The sequence below is a fragment of the Tribolium castaneum genome, chromosome 4, assembly GCF_031307605.1.
Source record: "Tribolium castaneum strain GA2 chromosome 4, icTriCast1.1, whole genome shotgun sequence".
Classification (NCBI taxonomy): domain Eukaryota; kingdom Metazoa; phylum Arthropoda; class Insecta; order Coleoptera; family Tenebrionidae; genus Tribolium; species Tribolium castaneum.
In genome coordinates this window covers 10,480,767-10,497,310 of record NC_087397.1, presented here as the reverse complement: position 1 = coordinate 10,497,310, position 16,544 = coordinate 10,480,767, and the positions used below count along the sequence as shown (strand labels likewise).

General features: G+C 35.1%; 5 protein-coding genes across 6 annotated transcripts; 3 read left to right on the top strand and 2 right to left on the bottom strand.

The window, feature by feature from the left end:
* Window positions 1–38: 38 nt before the first annotated feature.
* On the top strand, window positions 39–4,095 carry DCAF12 (DDB1 and CUL4 associated factor 12). Its single transcript, XM_968591.4, has 5 exons — window positions 39–622; window positions 670–1,065; window positions 1,110–1,325; window positions 3,402–3,590; window positions 3,639–4,095. The coding sequence occupies exons 1-5, from the start codon at window positions 215–217 to the stop codon at window positions 3,792–3,794; spliced, it is 1,365 nt and encodes a 454-aa protein (XP_973684.1). The 5' UTR covers window positions 39–214; the 3' UTR covers window positions 3,795–4,095.
* Window positions 4,096–4,141: 46 nt separating this feature from the next.
* On the bottom strand, window positions 4,142–10,955 carry LOC662532 (poly(A) RNA polymerase gld-2 homolog A). Of its 2 annotated transcripts, none has more exons than XM_064356437.1 (7): window positions 10,602–10,955; window positions 9,799–10,551; window positions 9,237–9,713; window positions 8,928–9,189; window positions 8,712–8,877; window positions 8,393–8,665; window positions 4,142–5,488 (listed from the first exon to the last, which is right to left on the bottom strand). In XM_064356437.1, exons 3-7 carry the CDS (start codon window positions 9,653–9,655, stop codon window positions 5,034–5,036), a joined length of 1,575 nt encoding a protein of 524 aa, XP_064212507.1. In that variant the 5' UTR covers window positions 9,656–9,713; window positions 9,799–10,551; window positions 10,602–10,955; the 3' UTR covers window positions 4,142–5,033. The 2 variants fall into 2 exon arrangements, with proteins under 2 accessions (XP_064212507.1, XP_008200928.1); XM_008202706.3 differs by having other exon boundaries at window positions 9,237–9,700.
* Window positions 10,956–10,970: 15 nt separating this feature from the next.
* Pbp49 (PSEA-binding protein 49kD) lies at window positions 10,971–12,293 on the bottom strand. Its single transcript, XM_968683.3, has 4 exons — window positions 12,082–12,293; window positions 11,822–12,035; window positions 11,513–11,773; window positions 10,971–11,465 (listed from the first exon to the last, which is right to left on the bottom strand). Exons 1-4 carry the CDS (start codon window positions 12,291–12,293, stop codon window positions 10,971–10,973), a joined length of 1,182 nt encoding a protein of 393 aa, XP_973776.1.
* Window positions 11,849–13,097, top strand: LOC662628 (E3 ubiquitin-protein ligase RNF181). The gene is made up of 5 exons (XM_968713.4): window positions 11,849–12,042; window positions 12,118–12,276; window positions 12,327–12,635; window positions 12,684–12,793; window positions 12,855–13,097. Exons 3-5 carry the CDS (start codon window positions 12,446–12,448, stop codon window positions 12,987–12,989), a joined length of 435 nt encoding a protein of 144 aa, XP_973806.2. The 5' UTR covers window positions 11,849–12,042; window positions 12,118–12,276; window positions 12,327–12,445; the 3' UTR covers window positions 12,990–13,097.
* A 907-nt stretch (window positions 13,098–14,004) lies between these two features.
* Window positions 14,005–15,593, top strand: LOC662662 (serine protease snake). Its single transcript, XM_968746.4, has 6 exons — window positions 14,005–14,249; window positions 14,304–14,495; window positions 14,554–14,657; window positions 14,707–14,816; window positions 14,871–15,297; window positions 15,354–15,593. The coding sequence occupies exons 1-6, from the start codon at window positions 14,186–14,188 to the stop codon at window positions 15,534–15,536; spliced, it is 1,080 nt and encodes a 359-aa protein (XP_973839.1). The 5' UTR covers window positions 14,005–14,185; the 3' UTR covers window positions 15,537–15,593.
* Window positions 15,594–16,544: the final 951 nt, after the last annotated feature.

The following is a 16,544-nucleotide window of genomic DNA, read 5'->3' as shown; positions in this document are numbered from 1 at the left end:
CTCGCGCCAATCGGCGCTGACGCGGTCGCGCACAACTCGTTTGTTGTCAACCCCATTGTCAACATTTCTTTTTAACAACAATTAGACGATTAAGACCGAATGCTTCCCGTAATTTTGAATGTAGTAACGTAGTACAACCCGGAGGGATGTTGTGTGTGGTGTTTTGCTAGTAGTTTATTTCCCCGAAGGTCATTAACCTCCTGAATCTGTTAGGATGTCCAAGACGCGGATGTACCCCGTTTACGGGAGAACCCCGGCTTGTTCGATACAGTCTCGGCTGGAGGAGCGTCGAAACAAAGCGAAAGCTTCAAAGCTTGAGCACAACCGGAGGACCGACAAGCCTGAAGACTTCATAACTTACGAAGACAGTGACAGTGACGAAGAGACTGTAGCGATGCAAAAGGAAGTGTTAAATACCTCGTACAACTTCGTAGATTACGTTAAAAGTAGGGAAATGTATGGCAAAAACATTACGTCCGTGCTGAGTGACTATGGGTCGCGCCATATCCTCACGCACGAAATGTTTCGGGAAACCCCCATTACGCTAGGTAACATGAATAAAGTATTCTGTTCGCAGTGGTTGAGTGACAGACAGGTTGTGTTCGGTACGAAATGTAACAAGGTTTGTTTGGCTTAGCCCCTAGCTTATAATTCATGAAGGCCTTCCAGTTGATGGTATACAATGTAGTGACGCATAAGCTGGACCAAATCCCTTCGCTGGTGAGCCGGAGGGACAGCCTGGGGGCGGAGCAGGCCCACTGCGGCATCCACTCAGTACAAATCAACCCCTCGCGGACGCTGCTCGCAACAGGGGCGCGAAACACGTGTGATATAGCAGTATATAGGTTGCCAACGCTTGACCCTGTTTGTGTGGGTGAAAATGCGCATAAAGACTGGGTGTTTGATATGTGTTGGTTGGACGATGAGTTCCTCGTCTCGGGGTCAAGGGACACCAAAATGGCCCTCTGGAGGATAACGCCGGACTTGTTCGAAAACAAAACGGACGTGCCGATGTACCACCACGTTTCGGCCATTTCGGTCAAAGACTGTCGCAACTCGCAAAGGGTAATTTGTGGTTTGTGGGGAATAAAAACTAATTTTTTCGTCAGGTCAGAGCTTTGACGTTCAATAAAGCGTACGAGGAGATCGCAGCGTTGAGTTTGAACGGTTACATCCATATATGGAACGCGGAAACGTTTAAGCAGAAATTGTCGAGAAAATTGCCTTCCACGCAAGAAAATGTGTGTTTAGCGGTCCAAGAATCAGGATTGTATGCAATTGGATGCAGGTCATACACGTTGTTGCTGGACTGCCGGACGCTTCAGGTATTAAAATAATTAGACTGGCAGTTCGCGGCACAAAAAGCGTAATGATGATACAGCATGCCAAGTTGATGGAAAAAATGCAAGGGAAAGCCAATGGCATAGGTGCAGCATAGGCTTAAATCGACTTAAACTTTGTAAAAAAAATGTTTTTATAATCGTATACAGTATGTCCATTGGGAATTGCGAAATTCAAAGAGCATACTGATCACAGAGGTGAAGGTTCTCTCTTCACCAACTGTAAATTTTTAGACATTTTTAAATGAACGTATACAGAACGAAAACACATGAAACGTAAAATTCGTATCTTCAAATGTTGATACGTGAAAAAAAAATTGCAAAAATTAAAAGTTATTCTTTAATGATCCTGAACGGTATGCCATTCTGGGTTTCATTAAATAAGCATTTAATTAAGGGAGAGAATACCCACGCTAAAAAACGTCGAATGTTTAATCATTATCCTCTTTGTTTTACAGCCGTTGTAAGTAACGTTTTTGAAAGTTATTTACAAGATTTTTTCTTCTACTCGGGCTGTAGGAGAGGAGTTTTAAAATGCTATCACTGCTTTATTTAATTCAAAAAAATCCTGAAAACTGAAAAACATTTTTTTAACATTATTTCCTTTCAACAATGAGCACGTATATCAAAAACGGACTCGTTTACTGAACACTTATTCTTATGCAAAATTTTTAAAATCCTAAAATTTGTAAAATTTTTCGTTTACATCGTTATATCTTTCTACTGGATAAAGCTAAAACCTTTTTTTTTGCAAAAAGCTACTCAATGAATATAGTTTTTAACGTAAATACAAAAGTTTTAGTTTTGAGTAAAGAAAACTGAGAAAATTGGGCAACACTACGAGTCATTCTTCACTTTATTTGGTCTCGACTACGTGTAAGTCTATCTAAGATAAAAAAATCCCGCATCTCGAAAATTTCACTTCACAAAAAAGAAACGTTACGAGATAACTGCAATTTTCTCACTTTTATTTTGTCAAAACTAAAACTTGTGTCTATTCGTTAGAATTCACATTCATTGAGGAATCTTATGCAAAGAAAATGAAGTCTTGCTTTATCTAGAAGGAAAGTATGACGATGTAAACACAAAATTTGACCAATTTTAAGTTTTTCAAAAATTTCCACAGAAATGTCTTTTTCACGATGAACGCAATTCCAAAGAAAATCGAAGTCAGCCGAAAATTTTACATAAGAATCAGTTTAAAAAAACGTGTGTCTTCCAACCCAGACATAAATTATTAATTATTGGACCCGCTTAGGCCAGTTGATGTAGTGTACATAAAGTATGTGATAGCAAATGACTTGTGGCCACTTTGTTGGAAACACAGGAATTCTCCCCCCTCTCAAACCGCATTAGAATCCATTAGGGCCATCATATTATAATGATATAATCATTTTAAAAGTCTGTGTTGATAAAAATTAGCTTTAACATTGTTCTTTTTTTTTTTTTTTTGGTTGTTATAAAGTGTTTTTTGTTGGAATTGCCCTGTCCGTGTCCATTCAAGCGAGAGTCTGCTGAATAGAGGTGAAAATATGTACTATTCTTATGAGACACAGACGGAACCAAGCAAAAGTGTCCGTTATAAGGAGACGTCTGTTTAAGAGGAGAGTCTTATGGGAGATTTTACTATAGTAAATCGAAATGGCAATATTTCTTTAATTCCTTATTTGCAACATACTGATGAAAATCATATTCCATGGAGAATTGCGAAGAACATTTGTTAAAATTATTCTGTCAATTTTTGATAAAAAAAACAATAACTTATAACAACAAAAACAATATAAAGAAATAATATTCGCTATTGATTATACTTGCATTCTTTAATTTTTTGAATTATTATTATAAGCTGTTTTATAAGTTAAAGAAACGCACTGATTGCCCGATGTCATCTCAGATTTCAAAGTACTTTTCAGCTAAAAGGGAATTAAATTAGACAGATTATTAAAATGATATTGTCCAAATATCAACACTGAATGGGGGTGTACTGTATACGATCATTACGCATTTTCTGGCGCGAGCTGCTGGTCTAATAGCGAAAAACCTATTTAACAAAAATTCCAGGCCGTTAAAAAGGTTTCTTCGCGCTATTCTGGTTGCGGAATCAGGTCGGCTAGTTTTCAAGGGGACGTACTAACTGTAGGGACTGGATTAGGGATGTTGATGTTTTATGACTTGAAAGCTGGGAAGTATTTGGACTCTAGTATAAACTCCTCGCGGACGGTTGTACTTAAAGCCAGCAAAGGCTATGTGGTATGTATTTATCGCCAGTTTCAGGAGGGTTTTAAATTTTGTTTGTAGTTTCCTGACGACGAATTCGTAGATAATATCCAGAATGTAAAATACGTTCCAGCGATTTATACACACTGTTACGACACTAGTGGAACGCGATTATTCACTGCCGGAGGGCCTTTGCCAGCCACACTAACTGGAAATTATGCAGGTTTATGGCAATAGTTGAATTAAGACTAGTACTAATTAAGAATGAAAGGAATCCAAATCGGAGGCTTAAAAGACAAGGTCAATCGTAAGAAGAAAACTTATATTGTATGTAGAGTTTTAAGTGGCTTTTTTATTTATGGATGTACTTGTGCAATGCATTCCTTTTTTATTATTGATTTTATTTGTTATCTCCTCCCCAGTGGACTAGTCATATTTTATATCTTCGCCTCGTCACTGTACATACAACATAAGGTAATTTGTTCTGTAATTGTGATATTAATTTTACTGAATAAAAGGGTGGCAGACTCACGATTAATTAGTTTTTTTTTTCAAAATACTTGGGTAGGTATGTAATAAAAAAATTATGAAATGAATTATATTGACTGAACTGAACAACAGCTTAAAGATAATTTGATGTTCAACACTGAATCTCCGCTTTACAAAATGGAACATTCAAAAATCTTACAAACACTGTCTTAACTAGTGGAAAATGTTCACAGTTCCTGAAGATAAAGATCAACTACAATTCCTACGTAAACAAACAGTTTTCAAGTTATTGTTTACAATTATTGTATCCGATGTTAAATATTGTCTAATTACAAGTTTAGAATTAACCTTAATTAACATTTGGCACATTGTGACTATTACATTAAAGTAGTACTGAGATCAGACGATAAATCACAATATTTATAAGTCTCAAATTAACATCGACTTGTGATTCGTACTTATGGCAAATCATTTTTGGTTTGTATCTCAGACGGTGGTGAACTATGTGTAATCGTTGCTTTTTTATTTTATTTTTTTATTTTTCGAAAAAGGCTAAGTCTCTAGACCCGTATTTGATATGTATGTTTTACCAAATTACGAGCACGATTAAGTTAACCTCTCGTAACATTAAGCGTAAAAATATGAGAGAGCGATATTTACTTATAATTTACAAACGAAGTATAAAAATAAACACGAACCTGTACAAAATAATACTTTTTTTCGTCCACAATGAGTTTTTAAAAATGTTTCATTGTGGCAATTTTATGTATTTTTTTGGTATATTTTTTCTTATATAAAGCGAAAAAAAATCACAGAGAGTTTACAGTAACAACAATAAGAATCCCCTTGGAAAAAATAAACCGGACTCAACACCGAAGAAACTCTTACAACTTATACTTAGAACAAATTCAATTGCTTAAAAAGTTACGGAATGTATCAGAAGGCCACTATTGCCACAAAATCCCATCATTTTTACAACCAACTCGATTATCTTTGACCGTTCAACTGCGCTACCGGAAGTATATTACTCAGTTGTTTGTTGCGCGCCAGTTCTTTATACGAGGCCGAAATGATTTGTTTGATATGTTTGAAAATTTCCAAATCAAACACGGATCTGGCAGTATTGGAGAGATCGAAAGGTTCCTCAATACACAAGAATTTCCATTGGTGGGGGTCGTTTTTAGGACTTTTTACCTGTTTACAGATTTCAATCGGTATACGTGAACCGGTACGTACTGAAATAGCATAATGTTGATAGTTAAAATAGGAGTAATAGTGGAAAAAACCGATCAGTAAATCACCGAGACAGCGTGTGTTTTCAGATTCAAAGTCTTTCAAACCTTCCACTCCTCCCTGCACGTCCAACGACCGGTTTTCCAGCGTGTTGAACTCTTCGGGGTACAAGCTGTGGAGACAAGGGAGCACTGCTGGGAACACCCCACCTGCAAGACACCAAATTGCTCAAAACGGACGGCAAAAATTAACAAATCAAAAATACAGAGCCATTTTGCCAAATTTTTATGTTTAAATACTAAAATTGTTTTTTCAGGGATAAACAACACGGAAAAACTTATGGAATGTTTTTGGATCAGACTTGGTTATCAAAATAAAACTCAAACTGATTTGTAGTTTAACAAAGGTAGTAAATCGTAAACCTTCTCCATTGCTTGTTGTATAGGTTGGAAGTTTTGTAGAGAAATATGCAAAAAATGAGTCAAAATTTCTCGTAACCGTAAAAAGCAGTATCTAAGAAACACTAACAATAAAAGAGTCTTCATTACTTGTTAAATAAAATAAAATAATGCACTTTTCATTTTATAAAAAGAGAATTTGTCCAACCTAAATCATGGAACAGCATTTATAAAAAATGAAACCATTTTCGATCCAATTTGTCGATTTGTTGGCTTATTGTTGCCAAAATTTCGCTGAATAGTTGTTAGAATTTTATTAAATATTTGCGATTCGAACTGAAAAACCTCTCGAAAATTCCAATAATTTTGTTATTTTCGACAAAAATGATAATAATTTCGCCCTAATTTCGCTGAATTTAACTGTTAAAACACTGAAAAAAAGCAATGAATGCTATTTATGATCCAAATAAGTAATTTTTGTTGAGTGCAATCACACAAAAAAGTTTTTAGGTTAAAAACATTAAAATGCCTCAAAACAGCAGTAAATACACCCCACATATCAACTTATTTTTGAAGAATATCTCGAAATAATTGCATTTCCAGTTGGTTCTAAATCACAAATACAAATGGAAATAATGTTATGCATGTTTGACTTAATTTTGTGAGTTTTCGGTCATAATATTTAGCGAAATCTTGCTCAAGTGCTTAATCTCTTATAAAAAATAGCACAATTTGCTAATCAACTCGGCGTATTCTTAACAAAATTTAGTGAAATAACTGCATTTCGGGCTGAAAAAAGTGCGAATATAATTGAGTGATATTTCGACGCGTTTTTGTGAAATCTCCTGAAAGTACCAAGTTTACATTCGACATAACTTTGATTTTTCGACTTGTAGACGAAATTTTAGGGACTAATGAGTGATTAGAACACTCGAAAAAGGCAAAGTGCAGCAAAATCACACCAAAATAAGTTTTTTCACAAAAAAAAAATTTAAAAGGCAAAAACTACTCCATATTTCGGTTTATTTGAGTCACTTTCTCGAAATTGCTGCTTGTTTAGTCGAAAAATTTTCTAAAACGCACGATAAGGGCTAAAATAATGTTGCATTTGATTTGGCCAAGTGCTTAAACGCTCGAAAAAGATAAAAATAACACCATTTTAGAAAACATTGGCGTATTCTTTAGAAAATTCCTTAAAATATTTGCTTTTACAGAGTGAAAACGTGCGAGATCTACTCTGGAGAAAGGCAGTAATTGCCATTTTCGACTTAATTTTTGTGTTTAAACGGTCGAGAAAGGCACCACTTGCGACATAATTTAGTGAACTGTCGGCTTACTTTCAAGAAAATCCGCCAAATAATTGCGTTTATTACAGGAAAACTTGTTAAAATGCCCAGAAAAGGCAAAAATCTACTTAATTTGACGATTTTGAGAATTATCGTAAATGGAATTTCGCGGAATAATTATTAAAACACGCGAAATGGGCAAAGTGATGTCATTTAAGACGCAAATTAGTGATTTTCCAGTGAAAAAATCACACAAAAAATAAGTTTTTTACTCAAAAAAAAAACATTTCTTAAACAGCCTTAGAGAAATTTCCTCGAAATAATTACGTTTTCAATTGAAAAGCGTTCTAAAACGCACAATAAGGATAAAAATAATGTTATAATTGCGTTAATTTCGTAAGCTGTTGAACCATTTTTAGCGAAATCCTGTTCTAATGCTTAAACACCTAAAAAAAACTCAAAAACATCACCATTTTTTAATCAATTCAGCGTACTATTCTTAACGAAATTCCGTGAAATAATTGCATTTCAAGCTGAAAATCGTACGAAACCTGACAAAAAGGTAAAATAATTATGACATTTTCGTCGTAATTTGGTAATCTTTCGACGGATTTTGCAAAATTTCGTGAAAGAAGTAAGTTTATGGAGAAAAAACGTGCTTAACGGTCAAAAAATGCAATGCAACCTTTCGGTTTATTTTTAAAAAAATCCGCAAAATGATTCTTGACTGAAAAATTTATTAAATTGACAGAAAACGGAAATCACATTCTCGCCGTAATTTTACGATTTTTCGGCCTAAAAATTACGCCACATATCGAATTTTTTGAGAAAATTCCGGAAATAGTTGCATTTCCAATAGCAAAACTTGCTAAAACATAGTATAAGGGTAAAAAAAAATGGCAAAATTGACTTTATTTAGTAACGTTTTTGGACCGACTTAACGAAATTTTAACAATTTTTTGCATAAATTTGGCCCAATCTTTACGAAATTTTGCATTTCAGGCTAAAAAATTTGCAAAAACTCTCAAAAAAAACAAGAATTATGTTATTTTTGGCTCAGTTTAGACTGAGTTTGCAGTTAAAAATTCGTGCTTAAATGGACGAAAAATCCTCAACTTGGGACGCAATTAAAAACTCATTGGCTCATTTTTGAGAAATTCCACAAAATAATTGCGTTTAAATGAAAAGTGTAAAAAATGATTGACAAAAACGCAAAATCAAATAATTGTTGACTTAGTTTGGTGATTTTTCGGCACAAAAAAACTATGTGTTTAATTTAAAGACGTGCTGCTTACCATTTAGGAAAGGCAATTAATGTAATCATACTGATAAGAAAATCGTATGATAAATTAGAAGCGAGATTTCGCGTGTTTGATGAAATATTCAAATTTATTCAATTCTCTCCCCAATTAAATTATTCCCCACTTACACTGCAAGTAGTGTATGACCATCAACGTCCACGAGTAGCTCGAAATGGTCATATTTTTGGCATCATTAATGTGGTTTCTTTGCGCCCAAATCTTCACCATAACCACCAGAGGTCGCACTCTCCAGTCAAGTTGGGCATAACAATACAACAGTCTTGTATTTTGAATCCCCACAATGTTATTACAATTCAAATCAATTTCAAATCCGGTTTCTTTATTTTTGAATTTTAGAATCGGAACCTTCGCCATAATTAGTTCAGCTTCGCTTGCCAGACCTACATCCAACGCTTAATTTCCATAACTGTAAAAATTAAATTTTACCATTTTCCAGCAGAGCGTGCTGCAAATAATCCAAATGGTGTAACGAGTCAATCCTCGGCTCGCTACTAATGGGTTTCGTTAAAAGACAAATATCGATGTCGCTGCCCTCGAGGGCGAAGCCCGACATCGTGGACCCCACTAAATACAATCCATAGTTATTTAACATCTGAAAATCAGGCTTCAATTAAACCAAATCGCCTGTAATAACATAAATACCCGAAAAAATAAAAATATTGATTTCCACAAGTGGAGTTTGCTTGTGTAGGTTTCTTCCTTTTGTATTTTGCTCGTAAACACGTCCCAGATTGCTTGGTTCAGGGGGTCCCAAGGGCCCCCATTTAGCAAAATTTGGGGCTTGGCATCGATTTTCATTTTGTACGCCCTTGACTGGAAACGGCGCATTAACCCGTGCACTTTTCTCTCAGTCTCTTCCAGATTGTTGTAAAATCTCTTCTGGCCACCGCGGTAGTAATACTTGCTGTAAAACCACTTTTATTTTTTATTCACAACGACCGTACAAGTCACCTGTTTTTGCTGCAGCGAACGTTTGGTTGGTACAAGTTTGGCTGATAAATGCACGTCTCGTTGAATTCACTTTCAGTTTCTTTAGCCGTCTTAAACTTCGTTCCTTTATTGTCAGGGGGTGAATGTGAGAGGCTGTTCTCGTCGCTCTCGCACTCCTGTGGAGAGTTATTACCTCGCTGCTCTAAACTTTTCACTTGGATGTTGTTGTTGACGGTTTTTTGGTGTGAGGTCAAATTCAATGGCATCTTCTTTATTACAGATCGTGATCCATTCACGTAATTGTAGAACTCGGGACTGAAGCTGTATTGCGTGTAATTCTGGTTTTCCTCAAAATCGTGCAGATTGAACTCTTCTTTACCGTAGACACTGATCAAGTTTATGCTATTCTGAGGCGACATTGTGTGAATTCCCGATGCCATTTTACCAAAAACCCCCAAAGTTTACACTCGAATTACACATCCATTCTACAAAAAGATACTTTCATTTTTTGCAGTTTTTTCCCGACGTACAAAAAATGTGAGGTTAGGGAACTGACAACTCTTGTCAACTAATTACCACTTACCTGGGAAAGTAAATAGTGTGAATTTCAACATGAAATAACTTATAACAATAAGCACACAATAAATAATACACTTTTACAATTTATTTTACTGTTTATTGCCGCCAAATAACGCCTGCGCTCTCATTTTTCAACTGCCAACACAACAACGCAAAAACACCAAGTCGGTTTAAAAAGTACAATTTATTTATCAATTATTTTGCAATAGAGATTTGATGAGTTCCATTTTTTCCCGGTGTCTTCTCTCCCGCCCTTCCTCCTTCTGTTTAAATATCTTCCACAGGACGTCCGCAAGAGCGTCTTTTTGGCTTAAAAGTTCTGTTTCTTTATTTGGTTCATTCCCAGACGAGGAAGGTTTATTATTTGTGAGAACTGGCTCCACGTCCTCAGTCGATTCTTTTTCCGCTTGCTTCCTCCCTTTCCGTTTATTATTCGTGAGAACAAGCTCCACATCCTCAAACGATTCATTTCCTGCTTGCTTCCTCCATTTCCTTAATATTGTTTTATATCTATTCTCACACTGAGCACTTGAACGGTTTTTCTTTAATTCATTTTTAATATCTTGAGACACGCGTTGCCACAGTTGTCTTTTCGTTCTGAATTTTTTATTAGGGCCGGTACAAACAATGTATTTATTGTACTTTTTCAGCAGAAAATTTGTCTCTTTCCTGGTCCATTCGACCATTATGTTTGGCGTTTCCTCAATTTGTACCACATTATCGAGCACATTTTGCCCAGTATTATCATCGGTGATGTCTGTTAATGGTGAATTAATGAAACGCAAAGTTTTTGGAAAAAAAACGTACCATTAACACCCTCCAACAATAGGGAGGACGTGTCTTGGAGTTTCTCCTCTGATAGGATATCAGAAGCCTCATCGTCGTAAACTATTTGGAGGAAACTCATTTTGCCGCACTTTTTTGAAAACAAAAGCAGGTACGTTCTTTACTCCACTTGCCCCCGGAACAGTTCTGTTCTTTGAACAACCGGGGAAAAACACGGATTGGTGACTTGAACGCCACACAAGTAACACAAATTGTTTAATTCTACGCAAGTTCGGTCACAATCACTCCTCAAATAACTTGGAAAAGTGGGAAACCTTTTGCAGAACTACTCCGTGTCGGAACAGGTCAGACCGCCATCTTGGAAATTTGGCGCGAAATTCAAACATTTATTCATACAACAACGTGCTTTTCATAGTATGGGTACAATTTAAAGCTACCTAACTTCTCCCCGTTTACGTAATTATAAGAATTGCAACAGTCGGTGCACATGAAAACTTTATGTTGGGGCAGTCGGTCACTGTCAACAACTATCCACTTGGCGAACGAAACCGAGCACATGAAACACATTCTGTTTATGTTGCGATTGATTTTCAAAACGTGCGGATAAAACTGCGAATGCAGACAGTCGCTAGAATTCAGAAGCCTCGCGTCGGCAAAAATAAACAAATGTTCGCAGTCTCCTTGATGCATGTACAAGTACGGGTACCCAAATCTGGGTGTGAGACTTTCGATGCGAACATTTTCCATATTTTCGCTTGAGAGGTTTTTGATTTGCTTCTCCTTGGCCCACTCAATAATCGGGAATGAATAATCAATGGAGTTAGGGTCGCGAAAGTCGTTGTAAAAAACGTTGTCAATGAAAATAAAACCAGAGGGGTATATGTTCTGGAACAAAAAAATCACACAGTTGCTTAACAAGGAAAGCTTATTACTCTCGCATTAGCCAGTGGTTTCAGATCAGCTGATGTGTTCTCAACTTCTTTGCAAAGGCCAAAATCTGATGAGCACATGATTGTGTCCCTCAACTCAGTTAAAGTGTTTCGACCTAGAACGACTATTTCGTGACTGAATCGTAATTTTTCAGATGCGTTTTTAGCATGGAAAAATTTGAATTCCACTGGTCTGTATATTAATATTGAAGCGACAAAATCGGAACCTGGCTTGAGGTCTGGGGGATAAGGCGACACGGGAAACTAAAATTTCAGTTTAATTTAACTGAAACTAGTAGTCAACTGAATTACCTCTAATCTTGGATAGTAACTTCGTTTATTGCCTATACATGACTGTGACGGATTTTTTTGTTTTTCCATTTCTTGTATAAATTTATTGATGGCGAAGTGGTTACTTTCATTTGTAATGAACGTGCCCGGTAGTTTTGTGCTGGAATTGATATTTTCTGGTAATTTAGTTGGAAAATGTTTAGTGTCCTCTTCCTCACAAGTTAACTGATCAATACTGAAAAGTACGTTTAATTTCCAATTTGGTGAAACTTTCATTATACCTGCACTCTTCAGACAAGTGTTTTAATTCATTGTAGGAGATTTCCGCCCCCATCAAGTCCTTAATTGCTAATAAATACTCAGTCTCATTGGTGCTTTCATCAGGTTTGTTGCTTGGAACCCCACGTGAGGAATTGGCAAATTCCTCAAAGTAGCGTTTCAGAGGAAAACGAATGGGATCCCCATAGCTATCCAGTGTATAAATCTCTTCCATAATTTAATCTACTTAAAAACAATTTTTTTGTAGGTTAGGTATTTCGACAGCTTTTTTTGAGGTTACCTGTCACTTTGACAAGTGTCAAAACTCGACAAATTTGTTGCTTATCATTCCAAATTAATTGTTGTTGATTTGTGTGTGTGTTAACAATGGCAGACTACTTTCAAGAAATGGGGTGGCAGCCCCTTTCGGAAGGGCAGGCCCCCAACCACTTGCTCCATTTCGCTCGTTTATTTCGGGATTATAACATATTTGACGAGTCTTTGACTCAGAGTTTAGCACCCCCAGCCTCTAAAAGTGTGGTGGAAAATTTACCGAGCATTACCATAAATGGGCAAGGTTTGTAAACACGATTTTTGTTTGCAAATTTTGATTTTCGTTTTTTAGGAGTAAAATGTCCTGTGTGTCTCAAGGAGCATAGTGAAGGGGAAACAGTGAAGAAAATGCCTTGCAATCACACATTTCATGCTGAATGCATATTGCCATGGCTGGCCAAGGTATTACTGGCTTTGATACGTTATTTAAGTATCAAATTGTTAATGAGGGTTGATTTTTTAGACAAATTCTTGCCCTTTATGTCGCTTTGAATTGGCCACTGACGATGAAGATTATGAAGCTTTCCGCAAAGAAAAAATCCGCGCCAAGGCGAGGGAGGCGGATATTGAAATATTGCACAATTCAATGTTCTCATGATTAAATGTATTATTGGTGAAAATGTTAAGGTTGTCAGCTGTATGTATTTGATTTTGAATTTATTTGATATTTATGCAAAATGAATAAAATTTAATTCTGTTTTTATAACTTGAGTTTTTATTTGGAACTTCCTAGCTTTTAATTCAATTTTTCCATTTTGCGTTTTCTTACGGTTTTTTAGGAACATTTGGGAGAAACGCGTATTTTTATAAATTCGGTGTTGTTTTTTTTTTGATATTTGAGAATGCCAAAGGATCTAAGTTTTTTATTTTAAATTATACAGTGTGTTTCACATAATTTTACGAGGCTTGCGCTAGTAATATGCCACCAACAATACACATTTCGATACAAACTCGATTACAAATTTTGAAAAATTAAACAATCATCTCTTTGTTTTATTATTATTATTATCGTAGACATTTGAGTTTGAGGCACTTAGCCCATGAAACTCATTTTCCTCAAATGTTAATAATTGTTGTTTGTTCACCCCTTTAAAAAATTACAACGTTTTTAGCAGTTTTAAGTTTTCAAATTTTTAAGTTTTTGGATATATAACAATTAAATTAATATTGACGAAATTATCTTAAAAATAACCAGAGTTAATCGAACAATGTAATAAAACATAGCTTTATAAATAATGATATGAAATAAAGTGATATTTGTAGCAGGATTTTTTTTTGAAATTCGGTTGGTGGAGAAAAAAGGGGGAACTGGTTCGCGCGAGACATACAAATGATCGCGGGTAATTCAATGTTGGGAAATAATTAAATTAATGTCAATTGTCGAGATTAATTAGGACGCTGATGTTAATTTATTACTAAATAGGCTTCAAGTATGTAAATTTTCTGTTACTAAATTTTGTATTTAAGTACTTTTGCTGCTTATAAACAAGAAAATTTTATGTAAGCTATTCGAAAGCAAAGCAGAAGAATTAATTAAACAAGTGTCTTCAGTTGCTGTTGCTTTTCCTTTACGTATTATAGCAGTCTCTCCTTGATTATACCTGATAGCATCTCGTGTTATTGGAATGCTGTTGGGAATACCCATTTGCCTTGCAAGTCAGAGAAAGAGATAACTTTTAACCTTTTGGGTTTTGATTTACTTTGAAAAAAACGTCATTAGTGAATTATTATTATCATTAACATGTGGTTTGTTTAGTCGCGCATCTTCTTAAAATTAACGAAATTAATGGAGAAATGGTTTATCTGCATATTATACTTTTATTTTTTGCATTAGAAATTGTTTATGGTCAACTAAATGGTAAGTTATCACTACAGAAAGGAATTATTTTTTATGTTTATTGTGAATTTATAGGTGCTCCATGCACCGTGACCTCGTCCGGACTTTCAGGTATTTGTAAACTGTTATCCGAATGTCGTCAAGTTCAAGACGACATAATAAAAAATCAACGTCTTCCACAATTATGTGGCTTTCGGGAAACGCAATCTATAGTTTGCTGTCCACCAACTATAGAAAAGCGAAAGCCAGGTGATATTAGCAAGATAAGTAAGGATAATAGTTAGAGTTAGACAGGGACCGATTATTTTTTATTGTTAAATTTCAGAATGTAGAGAATATTCTTCTTATGCGAGCAATGAATGTGGACATAAAATTGTTAAACGTATTGTTGGTGGGACTTCGGCTGGGCGAAAGGAATTTCCTCATATGGTGGGCAAGATAGTTTACTTAAAAAATGTACCTAATATTTATATCATAGGTATTATTAGGATATGAAGAGCCGCCCGATGAGAATATAAGATGGCTTTGTGGAGGTACAATTATTAGCGACAGGTTTATTTTAACATCTGCTAATTGTTTTGCATCAAGGTGATGAGTTTTGTGATTTTTCCTTCTAATGATTCTACTGATTGATTTTTATAGGAGAGGTCTTACACTTAAGTATGTAAAAATGGGGGTTACTGATGTTAATGATACTGAGCATAAACAAGAACTGAAACCATTACAAATCATTGTACATCCAGACTTTAAACCTCCTGCCAGATATAATGACATAGCACTTGTAAAACTTGAGAAACCAATAGAATTAAATGCTTACGCAAGGCCAGCTTGCCTTTATACAGAAAAATCAATTTCAGTGGAAAAAGGGCTAGCTACAGGATGGGGTTACACGAGTTTTGCATCAGGTACGGCAAGTGACCAGTTGCTCAAAGTAGCGCTGGTTTTAGTAAGTCACGAGTTTTGTAATATGACTTATAAAAATATCATCTCAAGAAATCTAAAAAGGGGTATTGTGGACGATATTCAGTTATGTGCCGGCTCAGGTCAAGATGGGAAAGATACTTGTCAAGTAAATTGCGCTTTATTGCTTTGTACTTACAATAATGTGAAAATTTAACATTGAAGGGAGACAGTGGGGGGCCGCTGCAAATATACCACGAAGGTGATGATGTTGTGTGCATGTATGATATAGTAGGAGTCACTTCTTTTGGTAGAGGTTGTGGACAGTCTCCAGGTGTGTATACAAGGGTTTCGCATTACATCCAATGGATTGAGGAAATTGTATGGCCCGAAAAACACCCACAGTAACTTCTTTAATTGCAATATTTATTAATTATTTTGTTAAATAAAGAACCAAAAATTTCAGGTATTTTATTTTATTTTAGTAATGTAAGCCCTGAAAGTGGACACTGTTTTAAGAATTATGTCTAATAAATTATATTATATTATTATATTATTATGTTAAATCATAATCACGAAATTTCAGTCAACTATACGAGTAACACAAGTGCAGGGCTGCGCCAACCCGCGCCCCCGGGAGGCAAGTCAGAGAAACGGCATAAAAATTTTCTTCAAAAATTTATTTAGTTTATATTTGTATTTTTGATTCTAAAACGTACTAAAAAGTTTAAAAAAAATGTTATAGTATTTACTGATTTTTCTTTATAAAAAACTGAGTTGCGTTTTTGAGCTCTCGCAAAAAAACATTTTAAATTTTTAATTTGTTTCAACAAAGTTTTTGATACTTTTGAGGATATTTTGGAAAGTAATCTGAGTTATTGTTATTAAATTTAGCAAAAAATGGTATTTTTGGATATCATTTTCGAATCAGTACTGTGATTTTTCATATTTTAGCGCGAAAATTGAGTTTTTAAGCTTCAAACGTGTACAAGCACATGAATAAGGCAAAAATAACACCATTTTCATTCCAATTCAATCATTGACGAAATTTTGCTAAATCCAAAATAATTGCGTTTTGAATGAAAAACGCTCTAATATAGGTAACGCAAAAAAATCTAAAATCATATCGTTTTGGGTCCAATAATTTACTGATTTTTCAAGTTGATTTAGCGGAATTTTATCTCGATAAACGGTCGAAATAATTGCTTAATTTTAACAATTTTTGGTTAGTTTTTTTGTAACTTTTTTTGCTAATATTTGACAAATTTTGCAAAATGATTGCGTTTCTCTAAAACGAGATAAAACGCTTGTTTTTTTTGACTGAATTACAAAAAGTTGCACTTTTCCACCCTTAAATTAATTATGATATTGAATATTTGAAATTTCTTAACAAATTGTGTTCAACCCCTCAGGAAA